This window comes from Rhinatrema bivittatum, chromosome 2 (genome assembly GCF_901001135.1).
Source record: "Rhinatrema bivittatum chromosome 2, aRhiBiv1.1, whole genome shotgun sequence".
Taxonomy (NCBI): Eukaryota; Metazoa; Chordata; class Amphibia; order Gymnophiona; family Rhinatrematidae; genus Rhinatrema; species Rhinatrema bivittatum.
The window spans coordinates 593,478,407-593,493,424 of NC_042616.1; the positions used below are offsets into that span (position 1 = coordinate 593,478,407).

The 15,018-nt window shown below is 43.1% G+C and overlaps 1 protein-coding gene across 3 annotated transcripts in view; it reads left to right on the forward strand.

Moving 5' to 3' along the window:
* The window catches only part of ENOSF1 (enolase superfamily member 1), a 137,742-nt gene that overhangs the window by 13,292 nt on the left and 109,432 nt on the right, over positions 1-15,018 (forward strand). For 2 of the 3 annotated variants that reach the window (XM_029591094.1, XM_029591095.1), the window contains exon 2: positions 12,660-12,775. Coding sequence is in view for 2 of the 3 variants with exons in the window: in XM_029591095.1 (XP_029446955.1) it covers positions 12,772-12,775 (4 nt within the window). In the remaining variant the exon portion in view is untranslated. Of the gene's footprint in view, positions 1-1,411; positions 1,521-12,659; positions 12,776-15,018 lie in introns of all 3 variants that reach the window. The other variant, XM_029591093.1, reaches the window with a different exon arrangement.

The following is a 15,018-nucleotide window of genomic DNA, read 5'->3' on the forward strand; positions in this document are numbered from 1 at the left end:
AGAGACTTGATGCGGGCAGTCCTATATAGATAAAGCATTAAATAGCTGACAATACAGACACCCATACCAGGGCAGGAAAATCTTTTTTGTCCAAAACACAATATGTTGCAACATCCCGAGTTTGTAAAAACCAGATCTCATAATAGTTCTCAACTGTGGTAAAAAATTAGATTGAGGGTCAAAAACACCACCTACATTTTTTACACGTGGTTTAACAGGAATATTAATTCCTTTTAGTCGGAGAGAAAATTATCACAATCCGAGGAGCAATATTCTTCTTTGTAAAACATGACAACTCAGTTTTGACCAAATTAAAGCTAAATTACTCTCCTCCATCCAGTTGTTTATTGTGGTTAAACAGTCGGTTACTTTATTCATTGCTACAGCTATAGAATCATTGTCAGGAAAATATAATTGCAGGTCATTGGCATAAACCCTACATTCCACACTTAAATGTCCAATCATCTCACAGAGGGGAGCAAATGAACATTAAAAAGCGCATCCTTGGCCCCCCCCCCCCCCACCTTAATTCATACCATTCTGACCTACTATCTTAATATAAAATGTGTTTCCTTTCAGTGAGGACGAGAATCAATTAAGGACTAGTCCTCGTATTCCTAACTGTTGAAAACGATGGAAGAGAGTTCCATGTGCCACGGTATCATAAGCTGTGGTTATATCTAGATACACTGCAGTTACCAGGTTGTGCTTGCATGCCTTTGTTAAACGTTACACACTGCACATACAAGCCAAGGCAGATGCATTCTGGGCAGACAGAGCAACCCTGTTTTCCTCCCATCTGACTAGTCTAGTCTAAACGTGGGTAATCCCTTCTTGTCTGGACTGGTCTAGCAGAATGATAAGCAAAGTGAAATGTAGAGATATCTGTTAACTTCCTTTCCATGAGTCCTAGTAGACCAGTCCAGGAACACAGCAACTGCACATATATGTTTCTCTCTCTCTCTCATCCTTTTGGGAGGCATAAGGATTGTAGTTCTCTCCTTAGGGACATGTCATCTGTTCAGCTTTATCATCCTCCCCTCTTTCCTTCTGCTGGGGGATGCTGGTATAGGTTATCTTCTCCTGGAAAGAGTAAGGTCCTATTGATTTAGGGGCTCACTCCATTGCTTTGACAGAAGTAAGTGACGAGGGCCCAGTCTGCATCTCCCTTTATCCAACAATGATGTCACAGAAAAAAAAAAGTGTCTTCTGTCTCTATCAGCTGGGGAGTGGAGTAAAACCCACTTGTCTGGACTGGTCTAGCAGGACTCAAGGAGAGGAAATGAACCGGTACAACTAAATTTCTCCATATCTGCCATCATATTCTATGTTCCTAAATTATAAGCTATTATACTGTGTGAGTTTTCTTATTTTAAGAACTGTATCGTTTTGTTTCTGTATTTAAATGCAGCACACAGACCCTGACTATTCTGCTGCTTACGTTGTAATAGCAACCGATGCCACGGATGGACTTAAAGGTTATGGGTTAACCTTTACTTTGGGTAAAGGAACAGAAGTTGGTAAGTTAATTATGTGGCTCACACAAACACAGACCAGGGACTTGTGTTGAAGTTTGAGAAAGCTTTATGCTAGGAATTGCTCTGGATTTTTTTTGAAGAAAAGAGAATTTAGTTAGGGAAACGTTTCTTCTCTTTCAGCAGGGGCTCGTAGTGCTTTCCAATAATAGCACCTTGGATGTATCCTGCCAACTAAATTAATTCTTGTTCAGTCTTCATTATTCAGCATGTGATAATTGACTAGACCTTTCCCTCTGCTTGAGGTTAAGCTTCACGTTTTCAGGTATTGCTTCCCTCCTGTTGATTTTCAATAATGACTGGATATGTTTTGTGCAGCTAGGTCTTTTTGTTTCTTAGGTAGCATTTCCTGTGTGGCTTTTTTTTGTTTGTTTGTTTAATAAGCCCTTAATGAAGAAGTTACATTTTAAAGAAAGATCAAAAAGTCAAATGCTAGAACAATGTGGGTAAGTATAATGTGTATTTTTTTTCCCCCAGAATTAATGTGTTTAGTTGCTGAAACTGGTGAGAGAGAAAAGCATGCTGACCTAAAATAGTCTTATAGAAATGTATAGAATTTAAACAAAACCTTCCCTCCTTTGTAAACAGCCATCTTTTTCATTTAATCCCATTCACTCATGTTCTCGTATGTCATACATGAATCACTTCCCTTACACATGTCCTTAAATTGGTTCCATACCATGATCAATAACAGATATAAACAGCTAGTGCAAACTTCATATTGAGACTGTGTCACCCCTCTCAGATCCCAGCATTTCAGCACATCTCGGGGTTAATAATCAAAACTGCCCATATTAGTGAAAACTCCATGGTGCTTTTATCTGTGATATACTCTGCACCAATAAAGCAACAGTCTGCATAGGTTTTTGCTTTGATTATTCACCCTAGAAAAATTACCAGCAGATTGTGCCTGCTTTTTCTGTAGACATGCGTGCGTTGTTGCTGTCTCCATTCCTGGGGAACGCCGCGAGTGGAAGTGTACATAGATAAACAATGTGCATACTTCTACCAGCAGACAGGATGGGCAGTATTCAAAACTCCTCTTTTTACCTGCAAAAAGGGGTTTTGAGTATTGCCTAGGGGTGTATCCAGTAAAAAGTGTTCATTTATTTTGGTTTTCATTTTGCTTTTTGTTTTTTTTTATTTTATTTCTTGTTTGTTCCATTTTGTTTAATTTACCAAAGCAAAAAGAAACAAATAAAAGAAATAAAACCCCTGAACAACAAAACTAAACAAATGGATCACCCCCACCCCAGACCTTACCCCATTGCAGGTCTGCTGGTCCACAGATCTTCCTGGGGTGGAAGCAATTTCCAGTCGCTCCTGCCTCACTGCTCTGGCTTTCTAAAATGGCCAGTCAACCCGAGGATGGTGCTATTATGTTGCAGGGCAGGAGCACTGGGGATCACTCCTACCACCAGAAGACATGCAGTGGGGTAAGGGTTGAGGTGGGGATCCTGGGGGCTTTCACTGAAGCGATTTTGGTGGGAAGAAGATGGATTATGACTGGGACAAAGACTTTTTTTTAAATTATTTTTTCAATTTGGTTGCAGCCAAATTTTTTTGAAATGAAATTTTGTTTGTTTTTTTTGTCTTTCATTCTGTTTTGAAAATGAAACAAAACTCATTGTTGACATTTTCTCTTTTGTTTCAAGCGCAAGCACATCCCTATTATTGCCTCTCTACATCTTAACTTTTCTACATTCAGTTTACCACTGTTAATATTTTGACTATTTTGTTATGCCTCCAGTAGTCTTCTAGATTAAACTTAATGCTGTACCTCCATTACCTTTAAGGCATGTGCATACATTTTTATAACCCCCTGAAACCTAGAACATGCGCCCATATATATGATCCTCACTTTGAAGCCCCCTCCCTCCAAATTTTCAAAGGCAGCCATGCTCCTTTAGCATCACACTTAAAATCCAAAGACAAGTTGCCTGACAGTTGCATGCAGCATTATTGCTGCATATGTTTGCTTTATTTACCAGAAGTTCTCTGGAAGCCTTTACACTTTGCAAGTGCCGTAAATCAGCCAGGTCTCTCTCCTGTTTTTAGGTAAATTCACATGCACACTAATTCTCAGTCCCTGTTGCAGATTCACCAACAGTCTCAAGCTCATATCACCGCATGCACATGATCTATAGCAGCTTCCCCTGGAATTAGGCAGTTGCCTCCTTTTCCAATGTTTGTAAAACATTGAGCTTCCATAATGGCTGACTGCCATTAAGCTTCTCACTTTTAGGTCAGTGCATATGTTCTCGTATCCCTTCTGATCTAAATACAATTCACACTCCTTTTCTCCCTTTCCAGCCCCGTATTTTATATTAAAGTCGTAGGATGTTAGCAGAATTTGCTAATTTACAGTTAGAGTGTAATTTTCTAAAGTATGCATATCTCGGCACATATACGCAGAAGCAGGTGCCCCTAAAGTTACGCTTGCTTTTTATAAGCTGTGCTGTGGGAGCAGCCCAGTTTATAAAATACCATGTATCACCCCCCCGAAAGTACGCACGTATGTTGCAGTACATGCACGTTCTATTAATGCAGGGGTCCACGTAGTTTCTACTCTTAGTCTATGTCTATATTTTGCACATTAGATAAGTATAAAATCGGTTTATGTGCAGAGGCAGGAATTTGTATAACATTGTCCGATAACACGCATCCATGTACTCAAGGACATCCTTTACCATTTGCTCCAGAGCCCCTACTCAGAAACAGCACAGAAGAGATGTTAGACTCAGTTTCCACGATTTGATTAGCAGGTGTAAAAGCATGCGCATGTGCCTTCCAATGTATAAGCATACCCCATTTTTCACGTGCATACGTTTCAAGGCAGCTGTGACAGTACACATGCATTTTTCCTCGTCTGAAAATTTGCTTTCTGCGCACAGAGACTGTGTTTGCATGTATATGCTGATTTTGCATGCTCAACCCCCACATAAGTCTTTGAAAATCCACCCCTTAAAATTGTGATGTATTGGCACTAGGGTGTATAGGGTGGCTTTTTTTGTTGTTTTATTGGTCTGAGTGGTTTTTTTGTTGTTTTTTAATGTATGCTATTTTACAGTGGCACACACTAAAACGGAAAGCTGTCAGCATGGTGACAGTTCCCCAGCACACACCCCCTCCCACCCCCGGCCATGTTTCCTGAATTTTTATTTTTTTTTTGTAGTTTATGCGTGCAAAATAGTTCTCGTGCAATGTAGTGAAAATATCTGTGTGCTGTGTTCTTTGAAATACCATTTTATTTTCCTTTTCTTGAGCAACCAGAGTACAAGGAACATTATATCGTGGGCTTTCTTCCATCTCCCAACAGCCCTCTCCCACCCGACTGCCCCTTAACTTACCACAATGTTGGGGTTCCTCCCTTCCAGGGAACAGAAGCCGTTCCCAAGTTGCTCCTGCCCCACTACCATAGTTTCTCAGAATGATGCCGGTTAACCTGAAATTTAGCCGAACACCAAAATGGCACCAGCATCTTGGTCAGCAGGCACCGTTTTTATTGTATGGCAACATTTAAGGTCGATGCACAAAAAACGCTGAGAGCCATTATGATGTGGTAACGAATTCTTGCCCTTGAGGAAGGACGATAACGTCCGAAACCTGTACAGTGTCGGGCACAGACATGGCAATGTGGTAGTGGTCACATTGCTTGGACCATCGGATTGGAGAAACTCGGGCTGTAACTATATTTAACAAAAAGCTAAGTTTTAAGAAGTATTAAGAAGTTTGTTTAACATTGTTCAACATTATAGTGAATATTTAATGGATGAGTTTTAAGACACGGAGCACTTAAGCACAAAAAAATTTTAAAAAGTGGTACATGGACTGACCAATGATTATGCATAAGGCAGAGTGATTGAATTGGATTGCCACACAATGACGCCTATTATGATGGTCAATTAGTAATGCGCAGTTGAATGTTTACAATTAGAGGTGTGGGGATTCATAATTATTTGATAAACATTTAAGGTCGGCCAGTGCCATTGTGAGAAACTTCCCTGGCGGGGTCGAAGCGATTTGGGATTGCTTCTGTCCCTGCTGTATGAGGGGGACCCCCAACATTGCAGTAAATTAAGGGAGCCTGCAGGGTTGGGAGACAGCCGTGGAAGGCTGTTTTTAAAAAGAGCGACTTTTTTTTTAAACAGTAGTACAAAATGAAAAACAATTGACATTTTGTTCATTTTTCTTTCATTTGGAAAATGAAACAAAATGGAAAATGTCGTGACACTTTCCTATTTTATTTCAAATGACAGTGTATCCCTGTTTGGCATGTCTCTGCAAGATTTCCATGTAGACCTGTGCAATCTCCACATGCTCATTACATTCACAGGAAATCTGGAAGAGTTTTCATACTATGTAGAGGCACTGTGGGACTCTTTGTTACAGTAAATTCTTACATACGATCCAAAGTTTGGGTACTTTCCAGGTACTTATAGCCTGGTTTGGTTACTGTTGGAAACAGGATACTGGGCTTGATGGACCCTTGGTCTGACCCAGTATGGCATTTCTTATGTACAATGTCACTATACACAATAAATCTGTCTGCAGTCCCAAAATTTGCAAACTATACCAGTGTCACGTGGACCAACTCTCTAAAAGTAAATCTGCTTATAGATTTTTCTTCATTTGTTATAATCCAGACTCTTTTTTAAACCTGAATCTATTTGCAACTGTAATAAAAGTGCAAATCAAAAATCCCCACATTGCCTCTTAGCCAGGCTCACTGTCTCACTCTGGTATTCTCCGTTTTGCCTCCTGTATGTGTCAATTACTGAGTCTCCATTTTGTTTTCTGAAGGTCAATTAGTATATGACTTTAGTGCTTCCAGATCCTCCATTGTTTTGGCCTTACTATTCACAGCTACTACAATTTCAATGGCTAAGACCATTCCAATCAAACACAAAACAAGCCCCAATACCTCAGTAATCTGGGGAAAACACCACAGTATTCCCCAGTGAAATTTTTTAATACTTGCAATCAAAATCACCATTACATTTGTTGGACCTTCATGGATACAACTTGAAGAGGTAAACAAGCTGTGTTTGTCCCTTTGGTCCACTTTTAATTTTTTTTTTAATATATTAGTATGCTTAAATTGTAATTTTTTTAAAAATTGGTCCCGTATCGGGCTGTTACCACAAAACCTTAAATTCAAACGACGTCGAGAGAGCAAAAAAATCTTCATAACTTATCTCAAGTGTCCATATTGATCACAACCCCGACATGGCCATCTTTTGATCACCACTCTGCTTCAGGGGGTTCTCCACAAGCTTTCAACACGCTCTCAAACCAAGGTAACGTTAGCTTCCCGAACACGTCCTTTGCTGATACCTCTTTGGTAGACCTTTAAACATGGCGTCTGAGGCCCTTCCTTTTAAACGTATAGCAGCATCATGATGTCATCAAATATCACAATTAGATCAGGGAATACCAATTAATCATCTCATTAAGACCATTTGGGGCTACTGCTTTCAAACGAAAAATCCAAAATTGTTCCCGTCTGTTTAAAGCCAATTGGTTATCCCCACCTCTAGATGAAACATTAATTGTTTCCAAAATAGTCCACCTAAAGTCACGAAATTGATGACCTTTTTCCACACAATGCGTAACCAATGGAGCTGTCAATTTCTGGGTCTTTGTACAACTTTTATGTTCAACCGTACCCGGATTTTTCGTTTTGTACGTCCAACGTAAATCATATTGCACGGGCACTGTAAAACATATATGACATTGGTGGAATTACAATTTGTAGGTTTATTCAAAAAAACTTTTTGTTTTGAACCCGGATGAAGCCAGACCGATCCCCTCTGAGAGGGGTTATCCCCGATCTGTGATTAAAAGAGCCTATAAACGGGCGTTATTTGCGAATAGAGAGCTATTGTTGGGGTATAAAATTACCCGTGAGAATAATGATTTGACATGTGTTGTACATTACAGCAACAAAGTATGGAACGTAATTGATATTCTACGTAGACATTGGAATATGTTATCTCTCCACACGGGTTTTGAAAGAGCTCCCCTAATAGCGTTTGAGAAATTCCAACATATGAGACAAAGTAGTAAGGGCTTGTTTGAAACCAAGAATTGAAGAAGGGTTCCAGGAACAAGCTCCAGGGAATAGCCCTTGTGGCGCCTGTGAGATGTGTGAGCTAGGTTTGAGGGAATCGGTGGGAAGGAGGGGAGAGGGCTGCACGATCATGGAGTGGGGGCTCCCTAGAAAGAAATGCACTCATTATCTACTCCCCCACCCTGAAAAAATGATGCAGTGGTAGTGAAAGTAAATGGTGAGTACATTTCATCCCTGGCGAGTAAGCCGTGGAGGAATTGATCAAAGTTGTTTCCCAGGTCAACAAGAAGTTTGACTTTGTCCTGCAGCTCTGTCTGAGTCTTCTAAAATGTAGAAAAATGCATAGGTTTTATGGATGTTTCTCTCTTGGCAAAGCTTATGTCCTTTGGGGTGTGGTTTTTTTTTTTTGGGGGGGGGGGGTTTGTATAAGAAGCTAATTGATCTATTAGCCTACCAAAGGAGTGTGGCAGATTGGGCATGATACACCTAGCGTCTGTGGGAGAAGGAGGAAAAGCCACAGACAGAAGTTTTGCCTTGGGCAAAATGCAAGATCCTAAATAATATGGATAAAATATATAAAACTGATGGGGAAGCAGGCTGCATTTTTTGTTTTCATTTTTATGGCATGACTCCTCAAATGCCTTAAACATGCTGCAGCAGACTAATGTTTTGCTTTAGGGTTTATTTTGAGTTAAATCACTAGTATTTCTGCTGTGTTGTTAGTAGAGCTTAGTCAATGTTTATTGTTCTATTTACGGTTAATCCCGAAATACACCTTTTTATTGCCAAGTTGTAACCTGATTCTTGCTGCCTTTCTTACTATGGAGCTGCTATTCTAATATGCTCTAAACTGCTTTGGGTGAATTTCATACTCAGAAAAGCAGGTAAATAGAAGGAGACTTCATTTTTTCCTTCTCCTTCCCCCAAGCACCATGCGCTTCTAGATGTGCACATGTAAATTATAGAAAGTTGGAGCTATGCCTTGTTACATCCTAACTTTGTTTCCCATCCGGTGTGCTTGCAGACCTGATCAGGTCCTGCACTTGTGTATAGATGGAGCTGGTTGACAGGTTAATGTGTCTTTGCGCTCTCCCTTTGGAAGAGAGACTGATGGGGCTTTCAGTGCTTTACTAACTCTTTACTTGGCTGTATGAGTCCTCTCCATGTCTGCATTATCTGCTTCATTGAAGCTGGCATGCCCCATAACATTTTTGTTAATGTAAGCGTGCCCTGGGCTCAAAAATGTTGGGGAACGCTGATATATTGTATAATAAAGAAACTAGTGCTTTTTTAGTTTGGGGTTACTCGTACATTCTCCAGCACAGTGGATGTTGTGCGAATATGGAAATAATCGGCTATCCTCTACTGAGCTAGTTGCTGCTAAGATGGTGCCAGGGTGCGTGTACATAATAGGACTTCTAATTAAATGAAAATTGTCCACAACCTCTTGACTGCATTTGGACAGAATGCAGTCCTGCCTTTGGGGACCAGGGAAGCAGAGAGCTGAGCCATGGCTGACATTCCATTTAAAGGTCTGGAATTCCCTTCTGATGATGGTCTCTGACATTGGAGGTAATAGACCCTTGTGCCTTTGACATACACTAATGCTGTGAAACTAAATCAATGGTGCAAAAAAAATTCTATGCATAAAATCAGGCAGCTTAGTGTAAGCTTCTGTTTCCTTGTTTTCCCGCTTAAACAGCAGCCCTCTTACAGCAAGATAAATGTATGCCATATATTTGTTCCGTGATATTGCTGTTGTAGCAAACATGGAGAGCACTTCTGTGCTTATGGATCAGAGCGTTCACACATGACACATGAAAAGTGGGAGGAAAAGTCTGGCCCTGTAGCCTGCTGGGAATGCTGCCATGTAAGATACAAACCTAAAACCCTGTTCTCTGATTCCTGTTGCTATGAACCAGCTGTGGCACCAGCTCAGAATAAAGTGCTAAGTGACCTGCAAACTCCCTGGCCGATAAAGAATGGTGCGCTCGGCCAAGCGCATCGTTTAGCCCCCATTTGGCCGCGCGTTTTAGACGCACTATTATCACCCCTTATCCTGGATCGCTGTTCCAGTATCTGAGGGACTACAAAGGCAGGCATTAACCATATAAAGCACTGGGAAAGTGTACGGAAAAGCAGAAAAAACTGCTTTTCTGTTCGCCCTCCGACTTAATATCATAGCGATATCAAGTCGGAGGCACCAAAAATAAAAAAAAATCCCTCCCCCCCCAAAAAAAAAAAAAAATCTGCCCGCCAGTTGGTGGGTTGAAAAACGGACGCTCAATTTTTCCGGCGTCCGTTCTCTGAGCCCATTGCTGTCAACGGGTTCCAGAACAGACGCCCCGGTAAAATTAAGCGTTGGATGTTGGACCCGCTGACAGCCGCTGCTTCTGCTAATAAGGAGGCGCTAGGGATGCGCTATTGTCCCTAGCACCTCCTTATTAGTGCGACACCTAATTTAAATAGAGAATCGCGCGTCCAGGAGAGGTGCCTGGGCGCGCATTGGGAGAGCAGGCGCTCAACTTGGAGCGCCGGCTCTCCCGCATGTTTTACTGAATCAGCCCGAAAGTCTGCAAAGGTAACTCTCCAGAGGAAATGGGCTAAAAAATTCACAGTGTAGGTTTCTTTGTTTTGCTTTTCTCTAGATTATTTTATAGAGATAGATGGTAGGCTAAGGGTGGGCAGCTTCATCCTGGGGGGCCACCAAACAGTCAGGTTTCCAGGGTATCCTCAATGAATATGCTGAGAGATTTGCATGCCTCAGTTGCACACACAACTCTCTCTCGTACATATTCATTGGGAATATCCTGAAAATACGACCGGCTAGTGGCCGGTCGTATTATTGCTTGTTAGGCTGTTTGAAGGTTCGATGTGATGTATTTATGGTCTTCTCTCAACCTACTATGCAACTGTAACTGAATGGAAGAAAAATCCCGTGGTGGTGAGGGGAGCAAGCTAAGGGCTTTAAGTTGAATGAATAATGTTTTGAGCCTTATCCTCCAGGTGCTCTGTCTTTGGGACTAGGAGAGGAGTCCAATTAGGAGTGGAAGAAACAATTACAGTGGGGACCTCCAGAGAGGAAAACAAGTCACTAAAGAGAATATTTTCTAAGCTGTGATACGCATATAGCGTGTGAAAAATCTGCTCTGTATTGAAATGAGCTACTTTGCATGCATAAAATTTGCAAATGCATGCAAAGCAGCTCATTCCTACCCAATTTCATGCAAATGAAATAACCAGGCTTGCCTTAATAAAGCAAGCCACGTTATTTTCCTGAAGGTTAACACACGTCCCAATGCTCCAGGGCTGAAATTTAAAGGGCCACCAGCAGCCCAAATTAACTGCCCATCCCCCAGGGGTAGACCTGTCGAGGTGGTCCAGCAGGGGAAAAACATTAAAAAAAAAAAAAAATAGAATGAATAAAAAGTTGCATGGTGACACCTCGTCCCCCTGCCCAAATCTCACATTCGTTAACAAAGGTCAACCCCTCCCCCCTCCTACTTTAGAATAAGTCCCTGGTAGTCTAATGGGGCCCAGAGCCTTAGTCCCTGTCATTTCAGAAGATACTAGTGACTGGCTCAGAGCTTAAGGGGCGCTCCGGGCCCCATTAGACTACCAGGGACCTATTCTGAGCTATGGGGGGGGGGGATGGGGAGTGCTTTTGCTGACAAGGGTGGGGTGTCACTGCAACTTTTTTATTCAATGGTTTTTTTTTTTTAAACCTTTTTACTCTGCTGAACCACCTTGAGATGGGGGGGTGGGTGGGATGGATGGAGGTCTGTCTAGACCCCTGAGAGGGGAATTTTGGGCTGTTAGTGGCCCTTTAAGATGATGATGGCCCTGTGTGTGTGAGGGGGGGGGGGGGGGGGAGGCGCTGTTGCATGTTTTTCCAGTTTCTCCGCTATATTTTTTTCTCAAGGAGATTTTTTTCATGAGAAAAATATCATGGGGGAGCCGCTGTGATATTTTTTCATGGGATGGGGCGGGGGGAATACCACTAGAACACTCCCCATCAAGTGATGAAATATCACAGCATAGTAAATGACCTCCTAAATCTTTTGGAAACTCTTTACTTAGTAAGTTAATTTAAATAAAACAATGTCATTTCTAAAATAAATGCTTTTGATTAGCTCATTTTGGTCATTTGATTTTTTAAATTCTTCTTGCATAGTATCTCCATGTAGAAACTGAAATAACTAATGATGGCAAAACTATGGTATACAGATTAGAAGGTGGAATTCCTAGGTTCATTTCCACCTCTGAAAGGAGCATTGCATGTGGCCCTGGGAGTAATGGCAACTCTCGTCTTAGCCCTTCCCCGTAGTAAGGGTTACTGGAAGTACCTTCTTCCCAGCTTGTTCATGTGGTTGAGACCCGTGATAGGGATTTCTTGGTTGTTGGGCCTATATTGTGGAACACACTCCTGGAGCCATTAGGCATGATACATCAAAAGATATTCGAGAAGACTTTGAAAATCTGCAGTTTAAGCAGGCATTTACAATGTAATAGATATGGTAATTTAGAGAGCATTTAACGATATTATCCAGATTGCAGTAAATATCTATAGATCCATCAAAATCCGGGCATGATTGTCATCTTTGTAGGTTATTCCATTTTGGATGTTTTACTTTTAATATATTTTATAGATGTTTTTATGTTTTCAATGTCTTTTTATTTATAACATCTAATTTCTTAATATTGCATTGTTTCCTGCTACGAATTGTAGAATAGTAGGTTATACTTTTTTTTTCATGTAAATTATACTTCATCCTAACAGTACAATTTTTTGCTTTAGATGCCTTCAAAGAGCTCCTTATCCTCCTCGTTATTACTCATTATTTCAATATCACAGCTGACCCCTCTCCCCTTCCATCGTGCTTCTATTTTTAACATTCAGTTTCTTTGACTTTGACCTCCGTTTTTCCTATCCGGATCTTTGCATCCAGCTTGGCCTGCCATTTGCAACCTGTCCAGCATGCTCTTCATGTCTGTCTTTGTTGCGCATGTAATTCGGTATAATTTAGTGTAAACTGTGCTTTATTTCTTAGTTGCATGTGCAGTGAAGGCTCTCGCCGTGCACGTGGTCGATAAAGAAGTGGAAGAAATTGTCAATGATTTTAGAGGATTCTACAGGCAACTCACCAGCGATGGACAACTCAGATGGGTATGTATAGAGAGAGGTCACTATATTTTACTGAAATGAAATCTTGCAATCTTCGCAGGTGCATGCCATTAAGTAATTGTCTGTTTAAAGCAAAGGGAAAGAGTGGTAATTGTGTGCAACTTCAAGCCCACCCCCAGCTTCACACCTTTGTTGGTGCCTCTTTTCTTCTTTCCCATTGAAGCTGTGCTGCCTAAACCTCCTGCTAGAAATAGTGTGGCTGGTAATAAGTGTCAGGAAGCCGCAGGCAGGTGGCTTGCAAGAGATTTTTCTTGACTGACTAAGGAGGCGTGAAAGACCAGAACAGTTTAGAGAGGGGCAAGGCAGTGAGACCTGGTTTCACTTTAAGGTAAGTTTTCTGGCTTGGTGCAGAGTGGATGCTCTTGATTTGATTCCCCATGCCGATTCAGGTGGGGACCTGAGGTGGGAACACTGCTGGGTTACTGCAGCATGCAGAGCCTTGGAAATGGGGGCTTGCTGTTATCCCCAGAGGGTCACTGCAGTGCTTCAGTTGTATTACTCCATGTGATGTGTTAAGTTTAAAAAAAAAAAAAAAAAAAAAAAAAAGGGTTTCTCCCTCTACACCAGCAAAGAAGTGCGCATAACTAATAGCGTGGTGGGGAGTGGGTGGGGAGAGAGCTGAAACTTTGACTCTAACGTAGATGCTCGATGAAAAGGATTTTCATATTATACCAGAGAATCTGGAGATTTCTTTTGCTGTTAGGGTGAGTCATTTGGAGCCTTATTAGTAAGCATTTTTCCGAAGACAAAAAAATGGAAGAAAGTCTTTAGTCAGTAGACACCCCCACACCCCACCCCCAAAGACAGATTAGTGAGAGCAAATGAGGCCTGCTCATTAATGTAGCTGAAGTCTAAATGGAGGGTAGTTTAAATTATACTGTGCCACAAGAAAAGAAGCCACTGAGTCACACTGTCGCAGAAACACTTGACTGTTGCTAACACATGAAACCATAAAAGCAAAAGTAATTTTATTGCCTGGCATTATGTGATATTAAACAATACATTGCGTAGAAACAGTTATATTTCATTCTGACATGGGCAAGATGCACGAACTAACAGGTCAATACTCTAAGGCTGCGGTAGAAAGAGTGCGGCAGTGCCGGGCGCACCCTCGATCCCCGCACGCACAGTTCTCTTCACATACCGCTCGATACTCTATTCAAATTGCTTGCAAATGCAAGCCGCATCCAACCCATGCTCAACGCGCGTCCATGAAGCGAAACCCCTTTTACTGTATAGTCGGTATATTCAGCGCCTATACAGTATCCCGGGGTGCGCTGGTACCTGTCATTTCAAATGTCATTTCAAGTGACATTTGAAATGACAGGTACCAGGAAGTGGATGGTTCCCCCCCCCCCCTCCCGAAGCAAGGCGCAGGGCAAAAATTAAAACAAAAGGGAATAAAGTGTAAAAAAAAAAAAAAAAGTAAACTTACTGGCGGGAGCCGGCGGGCGGGTGGGCGCCCATTCATCCAGGCGGCGGCGGGAGCCCGTTCATCCAGGCGGCGGCGGCGGGAGCCAGCGGGCGGGCGGGCACGCATTCGATCCAGGCGGCGGGAGGGTGGGTGCGCGTTTATCCGGGAGCCGGCGTGCGGATGGGCGTGCATTCATCCAGGCGGCGGCGGGAGCCAGCGGGCGGGCGGGCACGCGTTCGATCCAGGCGGCGGCGTGCGGGTGGGCGTGACGTCATGACGCTTGACGTCGCCTTGAGCGCCGAAATCGCACGGGTCGCACAAGCGCGCATTCATTCACTGCCGGCGGAGGGAGCCGACACCTTGAGCGCCGAAATCGCACGGGTCGCACAGGCGCGCATTCATTCACTGCCGGCGGGGGCTGCCAGAGGCCGCTTTCGCCGCCGGCTCCCTCCGCCTGGATGAATGCACGCCCGCCCGCCGGCTCCTGCCGCCGCCGCCTGGATGAACGGGCGCCCGGCTCCCGCCTCCGTCTCGATCCAACGCGCTCCCACCACCGCCTGGATCGAACGCTCGCCCAGCCGCCCGCCGGCTCCCGCCGCCGCCGCCTGGATGAATGGGCGCCCACCCGCCCGCTGGCTCCCGCCACCGCCTGGATCCAACGCGCGCCCACCTGCCCGCCGGCTCCCACCGCCGCCGCCTGGATGAACCGGCGCCCACCCGCCTGCCGGCTCCCGCCGCTGCCTCTATGACCGCATGCCTGGGGGATTCGGAAAGTGACAGGAAAGTGACAGGTATTTATACATATATATAA